General features: G+C 38.3%; 1 protein-coding gene across 1 annotated transcript in view; it reads left to right on the forward strand.

The window, feature by feature from the left end:
* The window catches only part of LOC124372780 (putative 1-phosphatidylinositol 3-phosphate 5-kinase), a gene marked incomplete at its 5' end in the record, with an annotated part of 29,287 nt that extends 21,629 nt beyond the window's left edge, over positions 1-7,658 (forward strand). Inside the window, 5 exons of the mRNA XM_046831190.1 lie at positions 1,255-1,457; positions 2,420-2,602; positions 2,942-3,083; positions 3,926-4,050; positions 7,485-7,658. Of these exons, the coding sequence (XP_046687146.1) occupies positions 1,255-1,457; positions 2,420-2,602; positions 2,942-3,083; positions 3,926-4,050; positions 7,485-7,649 (818 nt within the window). The remainder of the gene's footprint in view (positions 1-1,254; positions 1,458-2,419; positions 2,603-2,941; positions 3,084-3,925; positions 4,051-7,484) is intronic.
* Positions 7,659-10,028: the final 2,370 nt, after the last annotated feature.

The following is a 10,028-nucleotide window of genomic DNA, read 5'->3' on the forward strand; positions in this document are numbered from 1 at the left end:
AGACCACTTACCCCTGGCAAATGAACCCTTTCTAGATGAGGTCCCCAGTTTAGAACCCTATCTAGGATCACGCCCAGGTACTTGACCTCAGGCTTCAGCTCAACAGGTGAGCTTGAAATAGAAAAGGAGCAATGCCCTCCATCTGTCGCCATCCTGGTAAAGGCAACCACGGCAGCCTTGGTGGGGTTGACGGTGAGGCCAACCTTATCACACACCAGTTTCCCACCCATGTTCAGAGCAGCATTGGTCAGTTCCGTGATTGTTGTGTTGAACTTGCCAACTCACAAGAATCACAATATCATCTGCGTACCCTTGTGCAAAGACACCGCTGCTATTCAAAGAATTCAGCAGGTCATCCACAACCAGGTTCCACAGTAGAGAGAGAGAGGACGTGCGGACAGCCCCTCGTAGCCTTCGCACTAACACTTGCTCCCATGAGGGTTGAAACAACAACCCTGTCCGTGAGCAAGGCCCCTATCCAGTCACACACCCTGACCCATCAACGCCACGTCCCCGAGACCGCATTGATAATCGCCTGAGTGGCTGTATTATCAAAGGCACCTTCAATGTCTAAAAAGACTCCTATAGCTACCTCTTTTGCCCGTAAGCGTCTTCTCAATCCTGCATACCAATTGATGCAGGGCCGAGTCGCATGACTTTCCTGGAGTGTAGGCATGCTGGTTAGGATGCAAAGGTCGCTCCAGAAGAGCTCCTCCCAAAACAAACCTGGCAACCATTTTCCTCCATGGTTTGAGAAGAAGGAGGACAGGCATATCGGCCTGAAAGACTTCGGCCGATCCATTGCCCGCCCTCCCCTGCTTCGGTATGAACACACCACTCTGGACACTCTCCAGGGTAGTGGGATGTAACCTGAGAGCCACGAGGCTCTGAACAGTCTGCACAGCTGTGGAAGGAGAATGTCCAATCCCCGCTGCAAGCAAACCGTTTACGACGCACAACCCCTGCGCCATGCATCCCTTAGGCACGGGTCGCTTCACACCGTGGGATTGGGGTGCCCTTAGTCAAAAACAGTTTTTGTGTGTGGTGCGATTCCAGGCGGACCCGGACTGGCACCACTACTGCGCGGCGCCGAGGGCCGTCAACCGCGCAGAGTGCACACTCGAGACACTACCCTAGATCCTGGGGTTTTGTTGACAGCAGGGCCACCTCAAGCAGGACGCTAAGTAGCGTTTATCCGAGCCCAACCATTGCAGTTTATTTAGTACATCATGAGACTTCTGTGACGTGTTACAGCAGACAGTGTGTGGCAACTGGAGGACTCTCTAGTGCTGCTCAAGCGCAGTATTGCAGAGGCGGTGGCAGAGTGGAATGTGCGGCTTTCCGAAGCGGAGACAGCGCACAGTGCTCGAAAACGCGAGGAGAAGAACAAGAAATCAGGCCAAGACATCAAGACCAACCTGTCCACTTCGGCTGGACTGTCTGAGATCATTGACGGGGTTAGTAGTACAGTCGTCCTAATTTATTGTCCACCCAATCAACTTTTTGTAATAAAGTTAATTTTTGGTTTGTCCCAACTGAATTGCAAAAAGTAAAACAATTTGGTATTGAAATGTAGACTTTATAAAATAAATTCAAAAGGGTATAAATATAAATTTAGCATAGAAAAAACTAAATATTCAGTAATGTACAATATTTTGGATTCAGAACTTAACTTAAGGAAAAAGTAAAAATTGGTAACTAAATAAGAATACCTCTACACGTAGATTACACTATATTTTGTAGTGTAGGTGCCTCTGATGTCAAAACAATGTAAAGAGTTTATTTTGAGCTTCTTCATTACCGACTTTTTTGATCTCTCAGATGAACATGACTCCAGATTCCAGAGTCAAGTCTGTGACAGCGTCAGATTCCAGACTCTGCACTAAGAGGAAGGTGAACTAAAACTGAACTCAACATTCATATTCAATCAACCCTTCCAACCATAGCTATGTTGTGTGTAAAACTAATCTAACTGAAATCAGATGCACCACCTTAAAGTGTATTATTTAAGCCGACTGTGTATGTGTAAAATTAAAGTCTATGTCTAGATTTTGTTTTAAAACCGAGTGTTATAATTATAAAATTAGATATTATTGTGGTTTTTAATAGTTAAAATTTGTTTGTGGACAAATACCCTTAACTCAACTGAACTGCACTTTTAAGTTATTTTTTTCTTACCTGAAGGTAAATAATTCAGTAAAAAGATTGTTATCAGTTTCGTGCTGAGAAGCTGAATTAGTTGATGTAACTGTGTGCAGGCCGGAATAGATATCACAGATAGATTTATAATATTATTGACTAGAAGTGTTGTTTAGTTTTTATACTCTGCCCCCATTTGTATATTTTTGTTAAGTTATAGAAACAAATAACTTTTTGATATGTTGAGTGATTGAGACTCTCATTGTGATTGGCTGTGCAGCAGCCGCTAGCTCAAGCGTACGACGTAGGGGAGACTGCCGCGAGCCGCAGGTCACTGCCGAGTCAGAGTTCACTGCAGTCGGCAACTGACGTTGTGGACGATGTTCTGGCCACCACAGAGGATACCATCTTCACTGTAGATGGCTGTGATGTTGACGTGTTAGACAGTCCCGCCGCTGCTGTTGTAAGTGTAAATGCAATGTATTTTTCAATACCTGAAGCTAAAGAATTTTATTAAGTTTGACTATGACTATTGACATGACTATGCTTTCAGTTCTGTTCAGAATTAATTGATATCTGTAATGTTGATATTTTGCACTAAAATCTAGAACAATCACCATCTAGAACCTGAGAAAACCAGCCCTTCTTGAATTTCTGAAACACAAAATGGAGTTTAATTGAAGTCAAATAAAACCTTGTGGGTCATAAAAAGGAAATTTTTCGTAGTAAGTGATACTTTCAAACCTGACCATGATGAACCACACCCCCGTAAATTACCTCATGAGATCTGTTATGGCTGTAGGTGAAACCAACGGAGGATTCTGCTCCTGTCATGGCCCCAGAGTCTACAGTGCCAACTAGTTCTAGCTCTGAGCTCATATCTGAGTCTGAGGAGGTCCACGAACACACCTCTATGGAACAGGATATCCAGCCAGACGAAGACGGTGAGTTAACCTGTTAACGAGTATTGGGAAGTGATTCCAAAGAGTGGTAGTGTACCGGCACATCAGTCAGCTGTCTTGTTACATTCAATTTTAAAGTGAAGTAAAGATGTCTTATTTTACCAGGCGAAGTTAGGGCTAAGAAGCTCTCTCTAGACTTAACCTGGGAACCAACGGCTTAAAGGTGACTTCTGAACCACCACCAACAGCCAGGCAGGCGGGCTGCTGCTTGCAAGGACAGGATTGCTTTTGTGAATTCTAGATGCGTGACTCATTATATCTGTAAAATTTGCAAATATTTTTGGTATGTGAACAGTATACATCCTATTGTCTTAGGTTTTTTCAGTATTTATTCAAAACCTCCTAATGCCGTGAAATGGTTTATATGTTTTACGTTTATATGTTTTTTTTATCATATTCGATAAAGTACGCATTTCAAGTATTGTTATTACAATATTACTTTGTATTTTTGTTTTGCTATTCGTAAAAAGTGTAATTTTTATCACTTGGGAAAGGACACTGATTAGCACACATTTTTACATAAACATATTATTATGTTGTTAATAAAGCATAATTTTAAAAATCATGAAAATTGGATGTCTTTTTTGGGGTTGGTCAATGCCAAAACGGCGCACTTCTTTGTGTCAGGCAATAGGTTAATGTGGACCTGAAGGTCTTCTCTAAATAATTACGCACAATATATGATTGAAAAGTGTTTAATTCTTAATTTAATACATTTAATTAAAATATTTGGTGGTTATAAGTACTGTTCTATACAACCAGAACATTTGATTTCTAATCTGCTACTTTCTCTGCGTAAACAAGAACATCCCTGAATGTTGCAGTGGATGTTAACCCCAACAGAGACAGCCACAATGCCAAACACCCCCATCAGCTGACTGACAGGGTCAGTGTCAAGCAGATCCTATCTCAGCTTCTGCCCAAGGATACTCCAGCCAACCCCTTGCAGGTACGTAACCACATCACCTTCCAATATACAAGGTTTTGACGCAAAATTTGAACATATGTTTTATGGTCATCACATAGTCCACAGTATTTTACTTAGCAAGTGGCAATAATGAATATAACTACAGAATTACATTTTGTGAAAAAAATTTTCTTCCAGACCTTTGAGCAATTTTTTTAGTTTCTGATTCCACAAAGAAAAATAACCTAAGTTTCAGTAACATTGTAATTAAGTTTCAGGTCATACTTGAAAAACAAATGTTTAAGTAAAGTTCAATTTCAAACCTTTTAATTAATTAGCTTTGAATTAATTTGTACTAAATTCGTATTTTTGAAATTAGTAAATACTTTTTTAAGTAAAAAATTAAAAAATATCGTAATATTAAACAAAGTTTAGAGAAATAATTGTACAAGCCGTTATGATAAGTCCATCCAAAGTCAAAGTAATTTTGCTGGCAGTTATTGATATTATATTTAGGCAATACAACCTCTTGGAGAAACATTCACAAATTTACAGCCTTTTTGGAATGTTTAGCGTTGACATGAACCGCTAGTATGTATACTTTGATTCATTTTGTGCATAATGGGTGAGCAAGGATTTTGGTTGTTGATAAAACATTACTTTCTGAGAGAAAAAATCGCCTCATGAGCTGTGTGAAGCTTATTAAACGTTATTGTTTATCTCTCCCTTGACTAGAACAAGTGGTGTCAAACTTTTTGGAGTGGCCATATCGGCACAAGTGACAGTGAACTTTCAAGATGCCCTGTCAAAGTTACCACTCCAGAAATCATTGATCAAATCATCTGGTGATAGATAACAGAAGAGTAAATGTACTTAAGATTGGTAGTGCTGTGGGCATCTAGAGTGAATGGGTACAAAACATTTTGTACTAATATTTTAACCTAAAATAGACAATCCAAGGACAATCTGCAGCTATTCAATATAGGTGACTTTGTTGTCATTTTGTTACTGTGGATGAAGCGTGGATCCACTACTACACATCTGAAACTAAAAAAAAGTCCAAACATTGGGTTGGCAGAGGAGAGGGTGAACAAAAAAAGTGAAGACTGTTTCTTCAGCTGGTAGGGTTATGGAACTATTTGGTGGGATTGCCAAGGAATAATCTTTGTTGATTAATTGCAAAAGGGTACAGTGGTTGCAGGTGTATATTATTAATTATTATTGAAATGATTAAAAATTTAGTTACAAGAAAAACATGCACAAATGGTCCACAAAAAGGATTTTTTCATCACTACAAGGCACCAGCTCAATCCTCTGCAGTAGTGGCCGTATCAGTGATTGAAATGTGGTTCCAACTAAATCCTACTTCTTGCTATTCTCCAGAGTTGATTACTTAAATTACCATATGTTTCCTGATATTAAAATGTGGCCAGATAAGAAGAGATTTTATTCAAATCAGGATATAACTACTGAAATCAGTGCCTATTTCGTGGAATTTGATAAATTCTACACTTGGATAGAATCAACAAACTGGAGCAGCACCTGATAAAGTGTATAAGTGTAAAAGGAGACAGTGTCCACAAATAAATATAAAAAATGTGAAAATAAATGTCTAATTTTTGCATATACTTAGTAAACTAATCTTGTATATATCAGTTCTGATAAGTGAGGTTTAATCCCAACTGATTTTGTGTAAAGCTGTTAGTTTCATAGAACATTTTCAAATCTATAAATACGAGTGTGTCCAAAAAGTATCCGACCTTGACATCTGGCATGAACTGACGTTTCTTGGCGGCAAATGGCAATCTGATCCCCTTCAAAGTACTCCCCTCCACAAGCCACTACCTTATTCCAACGCTCCTCCCACTTCCGGAAACACTCCTTAAATTCAGTTTGCGGAATGGCTAACATGTCCTTCGTCGCATTTTGTTTTATTTGTTCAACATCCTCAAATCTTTTTCCTTTCAAAGGAATTTTTAATTTTGGAAATAGCCAGAAGTCACAAAGAGCTATGTCAGGACTGTAGAGAGGCTGTCATAGTTGGTTGATGTCGTGTTTGACCAAAAAAACGCTGAATAAGATTTGAGGAATGAGCTGGCGCGTTGTCGTGGTGCAGGATCCAGTCACGGCTTGTCCACAGTTCAGGTCGTTTCCTACGCACTGCATCTCGTAGCCGCCTTAGGACCTCAAGATAATACTCCTTATTCACCGTCTGGCCTCTTGGAGCATATTCGTGATGAACAACGCCGTCCTGGTAAAAAAAAACTGTCAGCATTGTCTTACTTTTTTTCGGCCATTGCTCTTTGCGAGTTTTCCATTGTGAAGATTGAGCCTTTGTTTGAGGGTCGTAGCCATAAACCCATGACTCATCACCAGTAATAACTTTTTTAAATAGCCCTGCGTCACTTTGTATTAAATCCAGATTGTCCTGTGCGATTTCAAGTCGACAGTTCTTTTGGTCTTCTGTCAGCAGCCGAGGAACAAATTTTGCAGAAACATGGTTCATTTTTTAATCTTTGTGTTAAATGTTACAAATTGACGATTTTGGTATTCCTAAATCTTCTTCCAGCTCTTGGACAGTCAATTGACGGTTTTCATTAATTGCTGCACGAACACATCAACATTTTCAGCGTTGAAGGCCTGCCAGTTCGGTCATCACTCTCCACTGATATGCGGCCATTTTTAAACCGCCTAAACCACTCTTTTATTTGTGTATCGCCCATAGACCTGTCACCATAAACTTTCCGTATCATAGTAATCGTCTCTGATGCTGAATGGCCAAGTTTTTTGCAAAATTTAATGCAAATGCGCTGCTCAACACGTTCAGTCATATTGAAATGCGATGCACACATGGCAGTACTGTACGAAACAGAGCACTGTGACTCACTGAGTGACTGGATCGTATTCAATGCCTAATATGGTAAGGAGTAGGCTCGCCCCTCCCCTCCAAATAACCGGTTCGAGCTGGTCGGTTACACCACGGCCGCCTACTGGTCAGCGGTCGGATACTTTTTGGACAAACCTCGTATTTTTAGATTTGAAATGTTTGTTATGTGATGTTTTCTACTTATAGTTTTATGTGAATAATGAGATGTAAGTATCTTATTACTGAACATAAACCTTGAAGTTTTTCCCTCAGTGTTTTAGTCCATGTATTCGAAAGGTTAAAAATACCTTGTGTGCGTACACATTTTTATTGAGTCTTAATTTCGCCACCTGGTTCTCCAGATGGTTTCAGAATTATGTGGTCTCCAGATATGTGGTATTCAGAAATAAAACTTTATTTTCCTCAAATATTTCAAGAACTATTTTACTACCTTAAAATGTAATAGGTTTAGAGTTGCAGTTGATCGAGAAAACTGCAATGTAAGCTACTTGACTAATGCAGTGATATTTTACTAACAAACTTTAACTATTCAAATGTGTCAGCTATGTAGTATTGCTCTTTCCGTTAATGCATGATGTGATATGTCCAGTGCCCCATGAGCCCCCAGGAACACCACACCTTACCCCTCGGAGCCGCTGTGCCTGTAGTGGTCTACGAGAGAGAGCCCAGTTTCCATCATTTCCTATGCCCTCAGCTGCCACGATTACCGGACAGGACTGGAGGACTTGAAGGCCAAGCGGATCTCTGTCAGTGACCAGCCTCTGCCCAGGTTTAATTTTTTTTCATAATTTTAGATATACAATTTTTAACTTGTGGGTATATAAAAATAGCTGTTTAATTTAACAAATGAACAGTAAAGAGACTCTAGTTCAAAAATGGAAAAATTACAAAAGAAACACTTTTTGTAAAATTATTTTAACCCTTTGAGCCCCGGACCTAAAAATATAGTTTGTGCAAATTTTTACCAAGTCTAGTTTTGCAAGTAACTGTCTAAAAACCTCAAAGGCATTTTCAGTGATTTTGTACGATTTCATTTGAAAAATCATAACATCCACTAATATACTAGCTAAATGACCTAAATAATACATTAAAATGTTTGAAATAAGGTACTTTACAAATAAAAAATTCAATAAGGGCTAAAAAATGTTTGTGTACTTTTATATATGTAAAATAACGCATATGTGCAAACTAAAAAAAAAATTACATTTAACATTTTTTAGAAATAAAACAAGGAACAATTAACCTGTGGGAAATAATTTTATTTCATTTGTCATGTTATTGCAAACATGGAAAAACATTTTCAGACAGATTAGTTCAATAATAAATATTTTGGTAAAATATTTTTTTTAATGACACAAAACCTGTGACGTACTAGGCCTAGGTTGTGTAACATTATTCTGAGCTGATGTAGATGGTATCTCAGGTGTTAAGTCCTTTAGCACTAAATAGGCCTACATTTCTTCCATTGTCACTATCATATTTAGGATCATACGTCGGATCAAGGTCACTATCATCGTCAAAAATATCAGATAATACTGAATCGTCATCTGAAAAGTCAATATTCAATTGTCTGTCAATGTCACTTGAATGTTCTGCTGAGGTTTGAGGGTACTTTGGGATTATACCGACCACACCCAGACATGAATCGTTATTTGACATTTCGCTTCTTCTGATTACTAGATTAGCGTAGAACAATATTTCGGTAATATAAAACAGGAATTGTCCTTATCGCAAACCCCTCCCCATCCTCAGACAGAGGTCAAAGTCGAAGCGATCTAGTAGAATAACGTGATTGCAGAGTCGCGTCGCTTTGTTGTACTTCCGTGTTTTACCTCTACATTTCTCCAAACACAAAAATTCAACAAAAACAAATATTACCAAACTAAAACTAAACTCTTTATTAAAAAAACACTCAAAACTTGTTTTTATTCTTGATCACATTCCGCCACCCAAAATGCGAGTGCCTCCAGTCATCAGCGCGGCTTCGGCAGCACCCGCCGCTGATGTCAACGAAAGAAAAACAATCCCTCGAGATAGTACCTATCAGTAAAATATCAAATTCTAGAGGGGCTGATCAGAAATATAAATTGAATTTTAATGGAAAGGCAATTATGTACCTTGCAAATCATGTGATGCCGCGCGGCCTGCCGTAATCGGGATTCTCGAGAAAGATAAGATAACAGCGACAACAATAACCGATCACAATACCTGGAAATGCTTGTAAGTTTGTAATTTTGTAATTACAGAGTTGTTTTTTCGTTCTATCATGTTTGTTTCTATAAAATTTATATTTTTGTGTTCTTCATACTGGTGTGGTTCGGTATAAATCCCAAAGTACCGGTTTGAGTCACCCATTTATTTAACAAAAATAAAACAATATTTCATACTGAAAGTACCGAAACAATAATATAACTGTCTACTCAAACAAAACGTAATGAAACATCAACACAGTCTACTAAACGTAAAACAATGTCACAGCAGATGCAAGATGTTGTTCTTAGTAACAAGCATGATCTTCTTACTCTTTCTTTAGGAGTAGTGTAAATATTATTTAGTAACATTTGACCATGAAATCATATTGTATATGTATGAAAATAAAATTATAAGTTCTAAAACCACTGGTGCCGCTTAAAATTAAACACTTAAGAGCCATTTATAATAACTTATATCATGCCGACGACATATCGTCGGCTGGGGTTTCTCACACATATTTTTTACCGCCGGAATATCGTCGGCCTGGGGTTTTTAGACAGTGAAATTTACCGACGATATACCGGCGGCTGGGGCTCAAAGGGTTAATTATGATAAAGACATTCCGCTTTGTGTTTCAACGAGTAAATTGAATTTAATAGACATATGCAAGCACAAATTTTAGTAAAAATGGAACATGAGTGTTACTTAACAACAATTTTTAACAGACCAGAAATTTCAGGAATAAATTCAAAGTTGCAATTTGTTTGAAAAGCGCCATAAACCGGTACCTGTTTTAATTGTAATGACATAAAAAGTAAGTTATTATTTATAAATTATTTTGCTTTACATATCTAAATGCAGAAGTAAACAAGCTAAATTTTAATGTAACTCCCGTTATTGTAGCCATATTTAAAATATTCAGCACCACTTATACAATTGT

Source organism: Homalodisca vitripennis, unplaced genomic scaffold (genome assembly GCF_021130785.1).
Source record: "Homalodisca vitripennis isolate AUS2020 unplaced genomic scaffold, UT_GWSS_2.1 ScUCBcl_3994;HRSCAF=9864, whole genome shotgun sequence".
NCBI lineage: Eukaryota > Metazoa > Arthropoda > Insecta > Hemiptera > Cicadellidae > Homalodisca > Homalodisca vitripennis.